The 19,052-nt window shown below is 42.7% G+C and overlaps 1 protein-coding gene across 4 annotated transcripts in view; it reads right to left on the bottom strand.

The window, feature by feature from the left end:
- The window catches only part of furina (furin (paired basic amino acid cleaving enzyme) a), a 61,201-nt gene that overhangs the window by 32,934 nt on the left and 9,215 nt on the right, over positions 1-19,052 (bottom strand). For all 4 annotated transcript variants that reach the window (XM_008310246.3, XM_008310247.3, XM_008310245.3 and 1 more), the window contains one exon: positions 1,171-1,269. In XM_008310246.3, the coding sequence (XP_008308468.1) occupies positions 1,171-1,269 (99 nt within the window). The remainder of the gene's footprint in view (positions 1-1,170; positions 1,270-19,052) is intronic.

The raw sequence follows: 19,052 nt of genomic DNA, 5'->3' as shown, positions 1-19,052 counted from the left end.
TATTCTTTGGAGTTTATTTTGGAATCCAGTCGTGGGCCGGATTGGGATGGTTCAACGGGCCGGTATCAGCCTGCGGGCCACCAGTTGAAGAGCAGTGATGTTTGTCTACGTCTCTGTGTCAGGGTTGGGTTTGTTATAGGTCAACTTGGAAATTTAATTCAGGACAAAACAAAATGTAATTCACCCTGTCGTGTCGGACACGCCCAGTGTTGATTCAGATCTCCAGTTTTCTCAGCCTTTTTGTTTCTTCGAGCATTTGGATCAACCAAGTGAAAGAACCAGAAGTTTATTTATAAAAACTGCAAGAGACCAGGCTTTAAAAAAAGAAAACATCCAGTTGGCCCAGTGGCCCCCTCGGCCCCTGACACTCTGTGGTTTCCAGGCCCTGGTGTGATGGTCTTGAAAGCTTCCAGGACCAGGCCAAACTTCAATAATTGCAGTACTAGTGCTGGTGCTATCGTTACAAATTAGCAGCTGTGGCTGGAGTTAGTAATTGTGTCTAAGGACTTAACCAGAGTGAGATGTAGGTCATTGGTTTCCACTGAATAACATGTAATGAAACTATGAGCAACAATTGCCCCGGGGGGGAGGGGCGGGGGGTGCAGACTCAGCAGGTTCCTCCTGTCTTGCGTCAGCATCGACTGCAGCGTGTTAAAGACGTGTACTGCAGTGCATGTTCACAGCATCGAACCACGTCAACGGGACACGGATAAAAACCCCGTCATTATCGACGACAAACGACGGTTGAACCCGACGTCTGACGGAGTCGAGTCCACTCCACCTTTGACCTGCTGCTCAACCACAGGGTCAACCTTGAATTTAATTGAAAAAAAAATATATATATATACATCTTTTACAGCATAGCGCCCCCTACTGCACTATAAGAGTGTTTTTTTTTTACTGTTAGCAAACAAAGCTAAAAAAAAAAAGCCTGAGACTTTCAAGATAACGACATATCAGCTCCAGCTTGTTGGGGTGAGTGTCGTCTCCTGTTCTCTGACACGGATCTTGACGCATCTTGACGAGGCTTTGGGAGGGGAGGTCCGGGGGAAGGGGGGGTTGTTTATCTACACGACCAGACGCCACCTGACCTCATTTTATAAACGTCAACAAACTGCATCTACATCTGAAATCACACAGGAGTCACGCTGACATCTGATTGGTTCTTACCTTAGGATCCTTCAGCAGACGGACATGTGTCCCACTGTGAATGGACAGGGACCTCTTTGTCACCATGCGGTGCCGGAAGTGGTAGTAATCACCAAATACCTACGAAGTAAGAGGAGGAAGAAGAAAGTGTTACAACAGGTACATTTGAAAATACACAGACGTACTTCCATGTCCACTGGCTGTGATCCTAATCTGTCGTACAGGCAGCACAGACACCTCTTACATAGCATAAGCAATCCCCTAGGGCGCCACCTGTTGCCAATTAATGATAGAGTGTTTTATTTCAATCAAATTGCACCCGTGTTCTCCCATCAACCCCAAAGGCACCAAACGGAACTGGAGCCAGGTCCGAGAGGAAGAACGGACGTGTGAATAAGAGTTTGGATTTTGTGAAAAAGTCCACGCAGCCGCGTGACTGCGGTGAATTGTGCAGCGCTCCTTCTCTGAGAGAGACGCATCAATCAGACCCACTGCTGCTCTGCTCCCTTTTAATCACAGCAAACAGGACATTCTAGCTGGGCAGGCACAAAAGGCAGCCACACACACAGCCTGTTAACAATGGGGGGGGGGGGCTATAAACGAGAGGAAGACACGTTTTATAGGCAAATTCAGCTCAGACCTGGAAACAGTGTGTGTGTGTGTGTGTGTGTGTGTGTGTGTGTGCACAGGGAATAAACTGCTAACATCCAAAAGTCACTGGTAGAGTCGGTCCGTCGTGTTCAACCAAGAAGGCCTTGAAGGTAGAACAGTGATTGTGATAAGAAGAAAACCTTAATTAAAACAGTCCATAATAATCAGCTCAGCTGAAACTGTTTTCTATTATGTTTTAATTAGATAAAACATCCAGGAGTTTTGAAAAATATCACAAATCGACTTCCTCCATGTTTCTGTCTGCTCTTCGTCTTCACTGGTGTTGCCATCAGAGAATTCTGGATCTGCTTCTGTGTCTGGTCCAAGGACTCTAACACACGTCCTATTTTATTTTCCAGTAGGAAAAGATATCAAACAGATTTTTTAAAATGATTATTTTATTTTAGACCCTCAGTCCAATAGGGGTCGCCACAGCTGCAGTCCAGTTAGTGAGGTCTCTCTGGATGATGTATTATTTTGAATCATTGACAGATTATCTTAGAATGAGGAAATTCAATGGATATGACTGGATTCTAAATTAGTAAAACTGAAGTGTATTTTTCAATGTGTCCCACTGCGGCCCAGTAACAACTAGCCTACGGACCAGTACCAGTCCACAGACCTGGGGTTGAGGATAAGTACTGGGTACTGCCTTTAACCTATAGTCGTGGCAGGAATACGTTCCATTAACTATTAGCTCGACTGTTAGCCTCAGGAAAAACCCCAGGGATCATGATGGACCTCCAGACAGCAGATGTTTAACAGTTAACACGGTAATTGAATTCATAGAAAATACAACTTTCCACCGCTAATGCTAACTGAGGCGGTCTGGGAAATAGGCTGATGCTACACATTCCCTACAATGGGAACGATTGTCATCAGGCACCATAAACTGCCCGGCTCTTCTAAACTTATGCAGGAACACAACACGGCCCTTAATCAATAGGATGAAGCCAACCACCACCACAGCAGCGCTGCTAACTGTGTGCCCTGCAGCTCAATTGTAATTTAGCAATCAGCAACAGCGCCAACGGTCCGTGTCTCCCGCTCGCTAATCTCTCAGACACGTAGCTTCTTTGATGTTTAATGTTTTTCCACCGGAAAAAAAGGGTCGTTTAAGACAAAGGCTGAAAATGGAAAAGTGATGTGAGGACAGATGAGGACCTGGAACTGACCGTTACTGCTGGGAACCGAGTGAATCAAGACTTAACAGTTCACTAAATAAAACCTATTTTTGAGGTTAGGCATTAATCCATCAACCTCATTAAAATGCGAGGTAACAGACGGTGGGAAAACGACGGTGGACTGGATCGTCTGCACGTCTGCCCCTAATCCGTTTGCCAAATACACGTTTGGTGGAAAGCTCTCACCAGACGGCGCTCAAATCCACCGACTGTTGACACAATTCTGTTCTACAAAGAGATGTGTTTGTGCAGCAAATGTGAAAGAATTATCTAGAAAAGACCTGGAGACCTGGAGGTGGATTAGAGTTTGGACAACGCAGCAGGTAAACTGTGAATCCACTCAGAGCCACGGTGACGTTTCTGCTGCGTTCAATGGTAAAACCTCAGGATGGAGGACATGTGAAAATCATTAGAGCACTGACGTTACTAATAAAACATGAAGGTGAGTAAAATAACAAAATAAAAATAACAAAGCTAATAATTTTCTCTATATCAATATAGAAAATAATTTGACTTTTATTTTATTTTCTCTATATCAATATAGAAAATAACTTAAATTTGACTGCATTTTATCACTATCAACTTTCTCATTACCGCAATGCGTCCAGATTTGTCTGTTAAGCTGTATATTATATATCCTCGAAAACATACTGGACGCTCTACTGTAATAGATGTTTTGAAGTGACTGAAAAATTACTGATTAATGTTTAACATTAATGAAAAAATACAGGAATAATGAAGCGTCCATGACTCAAGTGCTCATCCTCCGCAACAGTATTGATCATCATTACATACAGCTACACTAAGAAAAATGTTTTTATTATGAAAAGAAAATATTAAAGATTAGCAAAACATGCTAATGTTCCTCAGCCCCACAACACAATGCTCTCTTACCGCAACAAATTTAGGCCAAGATTTCATGAGAATGACCCATTTAGTTTGGACATCAGAGCGAGTGGAATAATTGGGAAAATGAGACCCCTGGTTATGGCCTGTTAAAATACAACTTCTTAATGTAATGAGGTAAGAGACCCCATTATTCTGCTCAGTGAATGAGAAGGAAAAACGCCAGCGCTGCAGCAACCCACACACCTGATGATGACACGTGTTTTTGTAGCCACAATATGTCAAGTACCTTTTTTTTTTATTTGTTCAACAGTGTTAATGTTGTCCTTATTTACAGAAAAGTTGAAAAATGTACCTAATAATGGACATATTATTAAATTATTAAAGACTATTCTAGAAGTAAACTACATTGTAAATAAAGTTTCTCTGCCTGCACTTTAGCGCCATGGTGACCTTTGACCCAATCATGTTTTGTCACACTTGTGTCATTTCAGGGAAATATGATGTTGACTGGTCCAGTCAGTGTTGCCAGACAAATATATTATTTTGCAATCCCTGGTCTTTTGTAACCACTTGTTAACACTGGAAGTCGCCGTTGAACACATGCTGCAACAAATTACAAAGAAAAATGAAAAAAAAAAGAAAGAAAGAAATCACAAAGTAGGTCAGTTATGTCATTTACTGTCAGTGGATCTGCGTGTAAACCGCAGTACCGACTGATCTCCTGCAGGCCGGGTTGGTTGATTGTCCTCAGATGACCCAACCATCACAGTGAGGTCTTTATGGGCCTCAGCCAGAGCAGGAGGGTAAAGTTACGTAAACACTGTAGAGTGCGTGCATTCAAACAAAAGGTTCAGTCAAATTGTGTTGCCCTCGAAAACTTTTCAATTGTATGTGAGTTCCATCAAACAATAATCAGTTGAGCATGAAGCAGGTTTTACTAGCTGTTAAATCAGCAACCAGTAATTATATTAACAGAGCTTGTTAGCCTAGCCAAAATGAGTGAATCCTAACGTACGGTGCGTTTGTCCTGTTCTCTCTGTAACACTGACTCAGTAAAGTTAGCATCCGAGTTTGTCTCCAACAGCTTTGACGACTTTCACCGTAACATCGACTGGAAACCTAGTAAAAAAGAATGACGCTTTTAACACGTTCTGCTCAGAACTGACGGAAAGTTTAAAGGAAATGGACTCCAGGCCGATGTTCACACGGCTGCGAAAGTTCACTGATTGGTCACTTCATGGGACGAGTGGAGCCAATGAACTTCTATGCTCAATATTAAAATGATTTGATTTGACTCACAAATCGGTTCCAAACCAAACGATGACCCAAGAGTCCTGCAGTACACAGATGGTATACACACTTCCTGTTTCTCTATTCAACAGACATACACCAACAAAGGAGGGAAAATGATCAAGGCTCCACAAGAAAGTCATGTGTAGGATCAGGGTTGTTTTTTGTTGCTTTTTTCTTTCTTCCTCCTTAAAAACGAAGAACGCCTCGAACCATCCAACACCTCGACATCTTCGCCCACACCAAAGAAAACATCCGTGCACCGTGTCGTTCTGACTCATTTGGTTGCCAAATCTCACACAACAATGCACAAACGTGTGGGCCTGCCTGACAACGTGGTTTGACAGAATCATATTTTCTGCTTTGGTGACGGCTTTTTGACTTCAAGTTTGACTGACAGGACACTTATTTGGTCGGATTCTCCGGGAAATTAGAAGAAAAAAAAACAAGTATGACAAAAACCAGCCCCACCTTCAGGCGGACAGCTGACAGTGCAGCCTGTATTATTGGCTGACTTTATTAACATAAATATTTAATGAAATGTTACGACACAAATAAAATCAATCACATTTTATTTTCTCTCTAAATGAGCTGAAATGTTCACATCTGAACCATCTGAACCAGGAGGTCGACCTGTCATCGTCCTGTGACCAGAGTTTGGACACAGTTCCACACACAGGGCCATCTCTCATGCAGAATCTTAACGAGCTCCTCCTCATTAGTGGAGGAATGTGACTGCATTTGTTGCTGGTTATGTACTTGTTGTGTTCATTGAGGAGGGGTGACACTAGAAAGGGGTGTGAAACCAGTTTGGACCCCATGAGGTAATATGGGGTCCAACATTGGGTCTAATACTCACTGGACTACACATAAAAGTCAAACGACGTTAAACGGGCTTAATGTCAGACGAACCAAAGAAATGGTTCCAAACGTAGGGGGTAGGCCGCCGTTAGGGACGGCCAATTTAACACAGGGAGGAGAGCACGGCGAGGCAAATGAATTCTTATTCCAGTATTTTCTCCATTCGTGCCACAGTGGGAGAAACTGCACCCATCTGGAACTTCATTTGCATTGATCGATGAGACGAGCAGTTTGGTCGGATTTTCAGCGTTTTTTAAAAATATTCATAGGAGTTTCAAAACGACAGTGCGTCTACAGGACAGGTTCGCGACCCATTGAATTCAACTGTTAAAGGTTTAATAACAGCAGGTATGAGTTTGTTTCCCAGATCCCGTGGTTTGTTTTTCTGTGCGGACGCCTGTTGGAAACGTGGGTTGTAAAAAGAAAAACACATTAATGAAAAAAACACTCACATTCAGCCGAGCCACAAACATGTCAGCAACACAGTCGGCAGAAACTGATTACTTGGATTCATATTTTTACTGCCGCCATCGTCTCATTTGATGAAATACTGCACACATAAAGACGTTCTTCGGAGCAGTACACACTGTAGGTTACAGTAGATCTCTGTACCGTACTGTGATGAACCAGAGCATGTTATACTTCAATATAAAAACTTCATTTTCAGACACGTCTGTACAAATTGACTGGATCAACAGAGGACTTTCAAAGGTTTTCATTAGCTTCGTTAACCTGACCTATCAGACTTCTACCTCTAGATCAAATCCAATTTTCTTTCAAATTACATTTTTTCTAATAAGTGAAAATGTTTTTTTTTCCCGCCACCGTAGCACTTGTCCAATTTTTGCTGAGCACTTGAAGAACTTGAGGCACTCGGTTCTCGATGTTTGATCTAGAGTACCTCATTATGATGCACCAGAAGACACTTAGAAATTTGAAGTAGGCGAGCGTCAGCCTAACGTTGTCTCACTAAAAATATCCCTTCAGTTCTTTTAGACAGACGTCGCCTTGACGACGGCACGATTATCCGACTCCCCAACATATGCTCCATCATCCTTCAGTTCATTTAGGACGGGTGTGAGACCCAGTGGACAGGACAGAGAAATGATGTGCGGTTCTAGCATGACAAAAGTCTCAGGGAGCTCTTCTGATGCAGCGGTGGGTTCTAGGAAAACACAAAACTCTCCAAAAGATTAAAGACGGTTTCCATCCATGGCCAATCGACAGAGAGGACCTCAACTTCCAGAATCAGTTTTTTTATAATAGTTAGGAATGTCCGATAATATACCGATATTATCGTCCTGATATTAGCATAATTATGTAATATCTGTAAGAATCGTTATCAGTTTTTCCTCGATAGTGAAAATCTGATAATACCTGGGTTGCGCGAAATGATGTGTGCCCTAAAAATTGTTTTGGGGGAAAACGGCTGTATATGACAGTGAAAGCCACTAGATGGCAGATGGCTTATCTTAGATCAGGAAACATCTTTACAGACGGACAAATTTGAAGTTTCCATCTTATTTCACCGAGCTGCAGAGAGAGGGCAGTAAACCTTCACATGTCAACAGAACATGAATGAAAACGTCCGGCGTTTCATTCCGCCCAAGGTTTGTAAATGTCCAGAGAGTTTCTTTCTTTTTTTCTTTTTTTACAGACCAAGGACTTACTATACAATTATGCATAAGGCTGTCTGGAGAAGGGGGGCGCGGGGGGGTCTGAGGGTGAAGTTACACCTTAATAATCCCTTGCTCGACACGTCAAGCGTACTGAGAGGATTTTATTTTTCAGCTCGGCAGTGTTCCACAGATGTAACGCCCTTGGTCTGAGTGGACGAGGTGGATCTGAGGCCTTTAATGTGAAGTTAACAGAGCATTAAATCTGGGAAAGAAGAACTCTGGGCTGTGAAAGCTGCGAGACCAAGGACACAACACGACTCCACTCCGACGGTAATGTTTTCTTAAACAGAGCAGCGCAGGTTCACGTCTTATCTCACGTTGGTTCTCTGCTCACCCCCGCGGTCGGAAACGCAATCACTGCTCCGACAAAAAGGTTAAAGGATTCTCGTCTAACTTTATCTCCCTCCTCTCGGAGCTTCTGCCTGCTTGTTCCGACACAAATTAAAGAGCACAGAGGCCATTAGAGGAACTGCACTCTTAATTTCTTTACTAACTTTCCATTTGAGGCCTAAACTAATCTCATCTTTAATGGAGCGTCAGGTGAATTTCCCACAGCAACACACTGACCTTAAGTCAGGGGAGTCAAACATATGGCCCGTGGGCCAAAACCGGCGGGCTTCAGGGTTTCAATGTGGCCCAAATGTTTTGTAAAATTGTGTGTTTCAGTAAATATGAAGTAACTACTGTATTTTTTTTAAAACAAAGGGGGAAAAGACAGACATTTTGTTACTTATAGGTAATTGTTATGTTATGATTGTACTGGTTCTGCTCGGCCCTGACATCTAGTTAGGTTAAATAAACCAAACCAAAATGAGTTTGACAACTCTGCCTTAAATGATTTGAACTCCTTCGATCGAAAAACAAAAAACAAAAAAAAAATGTGTTTGTTTTGGAAACAGTTTTTTCAGATCAATAATGTCAGTCTATTACGACAGAAAAAAGTAGCAGAACTGGTACAGATTTCACACCAACACTCACTAACAATGACTGGTGGTGACTGTCAGTCATCACTTATCATCACTGCCTTTTTCACGCTCCAGGGAGAAACCAGCTCCAAGTGCTGCTTATCACACTGCTGCTAATTTGGACAATATTCCCACAGTCCTTTGCCGATTTATTTGGGATTAGATCCTGATATAAATTCCAGCTGCTGCACGTTATCTCTGATTCAAGTCCATTCCATTTTCATCGTTTTCACAAAGCCTCGACCATAAACGATGTTGGAACTGCTGCCTTCAATTAGTGTGAAATTTCATCAATGTGGAATGTTTAAAAAAAAAAAGGGTCAACAATCTGATCTGGATTAAAAATCAGTTTATGAAGAGCAGAAAGTCCTTCACACAGTCAGAGAGAAAATGGACTAAAAATAAAAGGTAAAACTTTATTAACAACTAAATTGTTTTTATTAAAATTCAACCAAACATTCAAACATTTTTAGTTGCCTCATATCAGCCAGAAACTTTTTACTTCAGTTTCTGTTTTTTCAACCCAAATGAAAGGAACGTGGTCCGAAAATAGGTCTAAATTCTTTTTCACCAATATATATATATTTTTTAAACTGTCAAAGAGATAAAAAGCTCCACGTTTTGATGTTTTAATCACAGCTGCAGACTGGCCTCAACCTTTCACTCTTTCAGGTGAAATTCTTTTGAATTTTATAAATGAACCATTTTTTTCTCCAGCTCTTGACAGTCCTAGTTTTTGAGGTCTTTTTTTTTTTTTTTTGCTGTGATGCATTCACTTACACCAACTTTGATCCTAAACCAAGATCTAAATAAGTCGTTTTTTAAACTCCATTCACGATCAGCACCAAAACTTTAAGATAAAAATATTTCATAAGAATACAGAGTACTTCAACATCAAACTTCAGACCAGCCAATCAGCATCTTTCTGTCTGCTGTACATTAGAGCCACACCCATTTCTCCTTTGACTCTGCTCAGATTGATTTCTTGAAGCCGTGCAGTGACATCAAACAGCGGCAGGAAACACGGACCATTTCTGAGAGAACTCTGTGTTTATCGTTTCAGAGAAGTCAAGGACTTCCTGTGAGCCAGAACCGTTTCCTTCAACATCTCTGTCATTTAGAAAGAAAGGTCGGCGATAACGGGCAGAGTGTGGGCCACACCCAGACATTAGGAACCACGTGACCGCCGCTGCATCCAGGGAACAGAGACCCACAGACCCTGGCAGAGACGGACCACTGGACCAGAGACGGACACTTTCACTCAGACTGGTGGACATTTTTACGGACATTTGTCCAGATTTATAAACCCATCATTAGGATTAGTCACAGATAAAAAAAAGTGAGAAACACTGACCTCTACCTGCTGGCCTTTCAGTTCCATCAATATATAAAAAAAAGTTTCTTGAGATACTCTTAGTAGAAAGTTCATTTTTTGCAATTAATAAAGATCAATTTTGATTAATCCAAAAATACCAGATTAAAAAATCTTTAAAAAACGCTTCAAAGTACCAACGTATAAACAACAACATTTGTATTGAACCTGAAACAGTAGCTCTGGTTGATGCCCACATCACAACCCTGCCCCAGCTTTTAGGCCACAAACCTCAACCCATGAGATATAATACAATGTTTGAATCTGGATCTAAATCTGTGCCAGGACAGGTACCTCGTCCACTGCTGCTCTACTGCTGCTGACGAAGCTAAATACTTACGGTTTTAAATGTAAAATTCTACCAAATGTAGCTAATCTGCCACCGCGGTGCCAGAAACAAACACAGGCTGGGGATTTTTCTAACCTCCTGGTGTCACATCATCGCAGTTAAGTGAAAGTGTCAGGTGACGCCAGACAGGAAGCTTCCTTCCCTTCAAAGACTCTGACGTGGGCTGTTTCCAGCAGCTACCTTCAGCTACCTTTCCATCAATATATACTGCTGCTGCTGCCGCCGCCGCTGCTGCTGCTGCTGCTCTCAGCGCTCCGGTTGCTAAATCTAAACTGCTGCTGGGGCAAAGACAGGAAGGCAGGCCACAGCCATTTGTCAGAGTCTGAGTACACACCGTGACAGTTGGCAGTCAGGAAACACACTTCACCTCAGTTCAGCCAAGTTCACTTCTATCCCCTTAATCAAAAAATATTATTGTAATATATAGAGTATTTTTCCAAGATCGTCTAAACGGAGCAAAAGTAGTGATGAAAAAACTGCCTATATTTCTGCAATTACTTTAAACATTATAATGTGTAAACATCTGCCTTGTTGAGAGTTGTTTATTGGCAATAATCTGTGGATACGATACGTACCACGATACAGGGTACGACAATACGATATATTGTGATACTATAGGCATGGCAATATATTGAGTTTTATTTCCACCTGTAACTGTAGTCAAAGTGTGATGATAGTAAAGACTAACACTGGAACAGAGGGATCTACATTTGGAATCACTAGAGGAGAAAAAAAAGAAAAAGAAAATGAACCAACACCAGGAATATTTGACTGGAAATTGGCTTAGATGATACTGTAGCAACACAAAAATCCATACAACATCCAGAGGAAGACACAGCTTTCCAGATCCATCTGCACCAAGTCGGCTGATTTACATAAAAACTTCATAAAACGGCAGCCGGTCGAGCCGTAATGAATTCAGTCAGCAGAAATCCTAACACAGACGACGCAGATGAGCTTCCTCAACAGGAGGAATTCACACTTTCACCTTCAGAAAGAGAGCGTTTGCTTTTGAATTCCAACTGACGGCTGCACGTCTTATAACGGCAATAAACAACTTAATGGAGCGCGGCCTTGAACGCACCATCGCCTAATATCCTGGTGACTGATTGTACTGATATGACAGTAAACACAGCTGATGTAAATTCACCCTGGTTTATGGATGTCATAAAAAGAAAGCTTGTGTTTCTGATCTGGTCGCTGAAACGTTGGGCTGAGATTCCACTGACGTCGAACCTCCATAAAACCCACAGCACTTTAGAGTCTGAGACGGTGCTGTCACATCAACAAAACAAATTTACCTTAATCTCTGAGAGAACAGTTACTTTTTAGGGAAACCAGGCCTGGAAATAAACTCTTATCTCTAATACAGTACAGACTCCTTTTGTGTGCAGCGTCGGCAGCTTATCACATTCCTGGGAACATTCAGAACAAATAAGGACCAACCTGGAGGGCGGCGCTGCGACAAGAAAAAGGTTAGACGTGTGGTTGGAGACGACTGGTGTAAAAATAAAATTTGAAGTGTAATAAAACACAGAAAGACAGACACGTTAAACTGTGATTTCATTTTAATGTCAACGACTGGGTTACTGCGAAAACCAAAGTAAACCTGCGTGTCGGCAACACCGTATCGGTACGTTCAAAGGTCATTCTCAAAATGACCAACACCAAATATATACAGTATATATATGCCGCACCTTTGTAATGTTGTCTTTTTATAAAATATATATTATAAAAATATATTTATAAAAATATTGGTGCCCAGCAGAGAGGACGGAAGTACAAAAAAAATCTCTTGATTTTCATTAATCAATAATGAGGTTATTGCCGCAACAGGGTATCGGTGGAGTCGTGGTGGGATTCTTGCCCCCCCCCCCTGCAGTTGGTTCTGGTCCTCATTACCCCCCGGTAACTTCAACCCTGGTAAAACCTTGTAATTGCTTCAGGAAGAGCATCTGGCAGAAAAACTGGGCCAAATCACGAACTCAGATTACAATGTTTCGTAGGCAGAAGCTAACCGCATTCAGAGCTAGCCATTAAGAACACGAACACGATCTAAATTTTTATCATCCATCTGTGTTACCAGATCTTGGTTACACAGTTGTATAACAGTTATCTGAATACAGTGTTTCTGCCTCACCACTGCACCAGAGAGAGAGAGAGGGAGAGGGAGACAGAGAGAGACAGAGAGAGAGAAGAGGGAGAAAACAAACACTTGCAGGCGTCATAAAAAGACACTCCACCCAAATGTTACATTCTTCCCACATTGCTGCCTCCATTAGCCCAGCGACAGGCTTTTAACATTGTTTTCGAGGCCTTATCAGCAGCGAGCCTCGGCCGCGGCCCTCCTCAAACCACACCGCAAATTACAGCCCCCCCTTTCAGGGCAGCTTGTGTGTCAGCAAAAGCAAGTCAGGACGTCGGGTTGAAACCGACCTGGTTACACAGGCGTGTTGTGTCATTTCGACATGACATCACCAAAGCCAAAGCCATTCATCTGCAAACAGATCATTTACATCCAAACACGGTGGGAAACAATACGACCAGACACAGATTCACTGCCGGGCGTTAACTCTACCCTAAGCCGTACCTTCAACACATGTGCAGTGATAAACACGGCTGCTCACACCTGGGATGAGCTACACCCTGGCTGCATCTCCTGTAACCACCTCAGATCATATCTGTCTTCACCGGAGATGCTGCGTTCACTGACATCATGTCTGCTCACCGACCAAATCCTGTTTTTTTGGGAGGTCTGGGTCCAACAATGTGTCGGCTGAGCATTGGGTTGAGACAAAAGGAGGAAAAAAAAGAACATTTCACACTGCAGGAACATGGAATTAACTGTTAACCACTGAAAAGGCGCCTTGAGGTCGTTTGTAGGAACCGATTTGGTATAAGTACCGATTAGAGCCGTGGAGCGTTGGAGGAAGAAGCCGACGAAAGAACAATATTTAAGGAAAGTAAACAACATCGTATACAAACTGCTGCCTGTTCAAAATGTTAATGGATGTTTGAACAGCCACCCTAAACACTGCACCACTGATTATAAGCCACACCAATGAAGAGTTATTTTATTTTTATGTTCAATATCAGGGCTGTCGAAATTAACGTTAACTTATTATTCAGATCCCATTTAAACCAGAATTACGCAGTATATCCAGTGAGTCACCATCCAACCATCATTGCTGTCGTACAAAATCAATACATGTTGTCATTTACACACGCTGCTGGGAAAAAAATTAATAAAGTATTGGGATAAAGGAAACTCTGACGAAGCCCTCATCTTGAGTAGACGTCCTTTCCCACAAATATTTGATAACATTCCAGCCCTGTTTTATTTTATCTGAGTGCATCTTTGTGCGTAAACCCCCTATGACCCCCCCAACACATCTGTGGGCGAGAACACGTTCCTCGTGATTTCACGTTGCGGAATCAAACCTCTGATGCCCTCCTCTCCGTCTCACGCTTCTTCTTACACGGATCAGTCAAATCAGTCGACGACAGCAGAGGACGTTTTTATTTAACTTAATATTCACTGTAATCCGTTTCCCATTTACAGTCCACGGTCCACTAATATTCCTCCATTCTCAACTCATTAACAAAAGACCATGGAAATGTTCTGGTTATATCATCGACCCAGCACACACACTCATCCTCAGTACATTTTCACACATTAGAGGTGTTTTAATGCATTCCACTGAGCTCCATTTAGTCCATTGTTCCTTCACAGCCTTCGCTGCTGCCGTGATCAGACGCTGCTCTGCACTAAACGCCGTTTCCTTCGTTTTCAGGACCAACATTCTTCAAATACCTCCACGTTTCTTTAGTCTGTCTCTGATCGTGTGAAAGCGTGCTCCTGGTATATCTATACCTGTGGGGTCGATTTACAGGAGCCCACTGAGCCGGAGGTTTCTTTTAGGATTCCAAATTAAGCACATTTTGGTAACACTACAGTTTAGAGTGAGGAGCCTGGGAATATATGTCTCCATGAAGTGATCAGGAGAGACAAAAAAATGTATGTGTGTGTATATATTACAATATTGCTCATATTTAAAAGCTCCACAGGAGGCACGTCCATGTATTTTTATGTCCCCTCAGAACATCTGGCTCCTGTTACGGCCCCGTGATCTGTGTGTGGCTCGGCTCCCTCCCAGCCCCCACCCGTCTTCTCTGGTGGAGCTGTGTAATGACTCAGTGCTGCTGGGCTTTTGCTGCAGCCGTTCCCAGGACCCCGCAGGACGAGCGTGTTCATTCCTCTGCTCTGACTGGAGGTGGCCTCCCACTGACCATCTTCACATTTTCTCTGTTTTGGTCTGGGGCTCAAACCCATTACCTTGACTGGTGCACAGTTTCAACCTCTGGCTCTTTGTCAACACTGAGTGGCGGCCGAGTCATCCACATCTGTTTCTGTTAGATCTAATTGGTCAAAAAGCTTTGTTTACACTTCAGGTTTCGCTACATTGTCATCGGCACAACATTAAAGCTTTACTCGCAATTTGTTACAGTTGTTGCTACTAATCAGCAGCGCTATCAACCAGGAAGCAGACAGCTGCCATGAGGAGTCATTTTCCCGTTTGTTCCTTCCAGGAAATCTATTCTCAAACGATGACATAGCGCTCTTCATGTAGCATCAGAAGGCGATCTTCTACTGCTATAACAACGGTCTGACCAGGTGCAGGTGTTTCCTGGTTTATATTCATCAAATAAAACATCTAATTGACTGCCAGAGTTTTGTACTACACATATTTGTGTCTGAGTAGTACCAGTGTCAGTATGAACTAATACATGTTTTATAACCTGCAAAATTCTTTGGAAATGTGTCATTTTTGACCTGCTTTTTTGAAGTACATGCCTATACAGTTAGACCGCAGTTTGTTGTCCGGTGTCCTGACAGTTAACCATACTTGTCAGAGTGGCATACACTCCCTTACAATTGAGGAATTACAGCCTCAGCATTGCCATGGTTACATGAAGTCACGTAGAACAAAGTACTATACCAGCTTTGTATTTATTCATCTGTGGAGCATGTTTGATAAAAGTAGCACGACGGGTCATGTTCACAAACGACAACGGGTTCTCACGCGCTTACATGGTAAAAAAAAAAAAAACAGTCAATCAATACAGCACTGGTCAGAGCAGATAAATCATTTTTCTCCCAAGCATAGCATAAATATGGCCCACAAAGGAAGTGTAGAATTGCCTGAACACAGGCAGAGAGAGAGAGAGAGAGAGGGAGAGAGAGAGAGAATAATAAAAGCGTAAATGCTTCAAAATAATGAGATAATAAGGGGTTAAATAAAAGAATGACTCCTCGAGGCCCAGCTTTAATTGTCCAGCTGGCTTTGCAGAGATTATATATATATATATATATATATATATATATATCTGTACAGACATTAGTCTGTTTTGTTCCCTCAAGCAGAAGAACAACTGCAGAATAAAACTTTGGTAAATGAATGACTTATTTTTATTTTGTTCACCATAGACAGAAATATTTTTATTATGGATGTTGGTGTATGGTGGCGGGGGTGGGGTAGAGGCCTCTATCTTTTATCAGTCATGTTATGAAACAGTAGCTCCATCTGAAACCAGCCTGGCTGAAGGGAGAAACCTTATCATCCTGACCTGACCCTGAACGCCTCCTTCTCAGTGTCTATCTGTGGATTCAGCCCGTTGTTCTCCACTGGTGTTAGACTCACCTGACTGCCACTTCATGTCACGCCCTCCTTTGTGGCCAGGGTAAAATTACCACATTGTTTGGTCAGAATTGTAACAAACAGGTGTGTGTTGCTTTCAGGGTAAGTCATGTAAATACCAGTGTTCCCAGTTACTCCCCTCCCTTTCCTCTGAGTCGACAGATAAACTGGGTCAGGAACCAAGAGAGGAACTATTTATACCCGTTGTTAAAGCACTTCGAGGTACTTCAGTTTTACTCCGTTACTCCGAACACAGAACCACATCGCAGTGTAAAACGTCAGAGTGAGAGTTGGCGTAAATGTTTGTTTTGTCTGAAGTAAGTGGTAGTGAAATAAGAATCACAACGCTGATTCATCTGACAAGTTAGCGTGAAGCTGCTAACTGCTACCACAACTGCCAGGAGATCTCTCTCTCTCTCTCTCTCTCTCTCTCTCTCTCGCTGTCTCTCTCTCTCTCTCTCTCTCTCTCTCAGCATCACGCCTTGTTGAACATAAATAAAATATATACAGAACCGTGTCCTTGGACCTTTTCTTTAGAAAACCAGCACCACACCAGACTGACCTCTGACCCCAGACCTAGAGTATGCCCCAATCCCTGACCTGTGTGAACCACCAGTGCTCTGTATTCTAATGTTACTGTGAGGAGGACGGCTGTGAAGGCGGAGAAGCTCAGTGACAAACAACTTTAATATAAACCCAGATGTACTGCAGTACTTCCACTGTACTGAAGTAAACCCTGAGTTCTTGGCCTTCTGAGGTGCTATGTCAATTCTCCGTTTCCTCAAAGTCTGGACAAAGACCCACAGTAAAGGGATTAGTGTTGATTGATTGGTCGTTCGGTTTACGTGGGAGTAGAAATACAATACACACCTTTTCCTCGTAGATTAAAACAGATAAATCTTCTCAAAACCTCTTTGTCCCAGGCAAATGACCAACTCTGATATTTACAGCACAATTACTGTGTCCGTTAGAGCCTTTCAGGGCAGTAATGGTTCCGACTTTTGATTTATATTCATATTAGCTCCAAGGTCGTTCCTGGCAATAAAACTGTGTCGATCAGAGCCGTGCTCGTGGATTTTCCTTGGAACTTTACTGTTAAAACATCCTGATGATCCTCGACAGCAAGACAAACATGAACACCTGACTGCCATGCAAACAGGATGAGAGATCCATCTGTCTAGGAAGAGTGAGCTGAGCCTGGAGCCGAGGAAAATATGTCGAACTCGATACAGTTTTACTCAGGTCCAAATATGACACAGTGTTTAATAAGAAACACATGGCTGATTCATCTGACATGTTAGCATGAAGCTGCTGTTAACTACTACTAACCCCCCCCCCCCCATCCCTCCCACCTCTGCTGTGAATGGTGGAGCACATCAAACTTTTCTGTTCTGCAGAATTTCTTCTGGACATGGCGAGAGTTCTGATTGGTCTAGGAAGAGCGAGCTTAGCACAAAGCCAAGGCTAATATGTCGACCGGTGAGACAATGACAGAGACTGTTCGACCGGGGCCACTGCAGCGCTGCGGCTCTTTGGTCCTGACGAACCCTCCTGAGATGAAAAACAACGCCAACAGTTTATGGACAGAAAGCCTGGCGTTCCTAATGAGTCCATATCAATGAAGGGCAAACTTCCAACAGTTCTGACTGAACTGGCAGCCACTGTCATTACGACACTTCAAAGAGCCGCCATCTCCACGAGAGCACGTCACTTTGACTGTAAAAAAAAAAAGAAAGCAGTGCGCTCCATTCAAGCCATCAACTCCTGTCGGCTTAAATAGGACAGAGCCGGACTGCACACGGAGCGGCGGCATGAAAGATTAATGAACACACTGCAGGAGTAAAGCCACTTACTAAACATGCTTACACATTATCAAATATTTAGATGTGGTTATCTACAGCGCTGGAGCTGGCGTTTGACACCAGGGCCCAGGAAAGGCCCTCTGGGTAAACTGGGTGGGTAAAGTACCACAGATGGATCCGAGTACTACCGCTGCTCAACGGCGGATCATCAGTCAGGCTTTTGTAAAACATAAGGTCGGTTCCATAAACAACAAGTTTAGATTTGACAAAAAGAAAAATAACTTTATTGTGTTGATTGATCTGGATCAGCACTAGGTCCACAATCTTTTTTTGTACCAAGGAGCGATCGGCCGGCGTCAGCCGTTTCTGTGGACCGGTAATACCGTGCCATCTTTGAAGGATCATTAAATTGACAAAATAAAACTTAGAGTTAACATGGCTGACCACAGTGAGAACTTTGTTGTCAGATACTGACAGGGACATTATGTACAACTGCAGGGTCTGGAGGGGTGAAGGCCAGGAACACTGATAAAAAAAAAACTTCTATCATATCTCACCAATTTGGATGGCAGTGAACAATCTGATACTACAGTCGGACAGTCAACACATTTAAACTAGGGATGTCCGATAATATCGGCCGACTGATATTATTGGCCTGATATTAGCATAATTATGTAATATTGGTAACAATGCCTAGGTTTTGCCAAATTTGCTGGAATCGCACGTAGGGTCCTGGGACGTTTACCTCAGTTTTGGGGGGATTGTTCGGACATCCCTGATTTAAACCCCCATCCTTGCTCTTCTACTCATCAGAGCTGGACTGAATATTAATAGTTGACACTAAAAAAAAAACATATTTGTTCTAAAAACAAAAAGGGCCGGCGCTTTTCCCGCACACTCCAGAAATAGGCCAGGCTACTGCCATGAGGGGGGGCACAGGATTCCAAACATAAGGCCCTCTGCAGTAAAAAAAAAAGCCCTGGAGAATGGCAGGGGGAACGACCCTTCCAGTCAGTTGTTCTCAGGAACAGAGCTGTTCTTTGGAAAAGAAAGATTTTTATTTAGCTGCAGGAACATGACTGTTCATGAGAACTTGCATCAGTGCTTTGATGCCTGGAATGTGTGAAGTCAGCAGTCAGGCAGTGTTCAAAAACAGAACATGTTTACATTCTACAGGGAGGAAGCAACGCGTTGTTGGTGTG

Source organism: Cynoglossus semilaevis, chromosome 5, assembly GCF_000523025.1.
Source record: "Cynoglossus semilaevis isolate Cse_v1.0 chromosome 5, Cse_v1.0, whole genome shotgun sequence".
NCBI lineage: Eukaryota > Metazoa > Chordata > Actinopteri > Pleuronectiformes > Cynoglossidae > Cynoglossus > Cynoglossus semilaevis.
The sequence above is the reverse complement of the archived record's forward strand: the minus strand, read 5'-3'. Positions and strand labels throughout refer to the sequence as shown.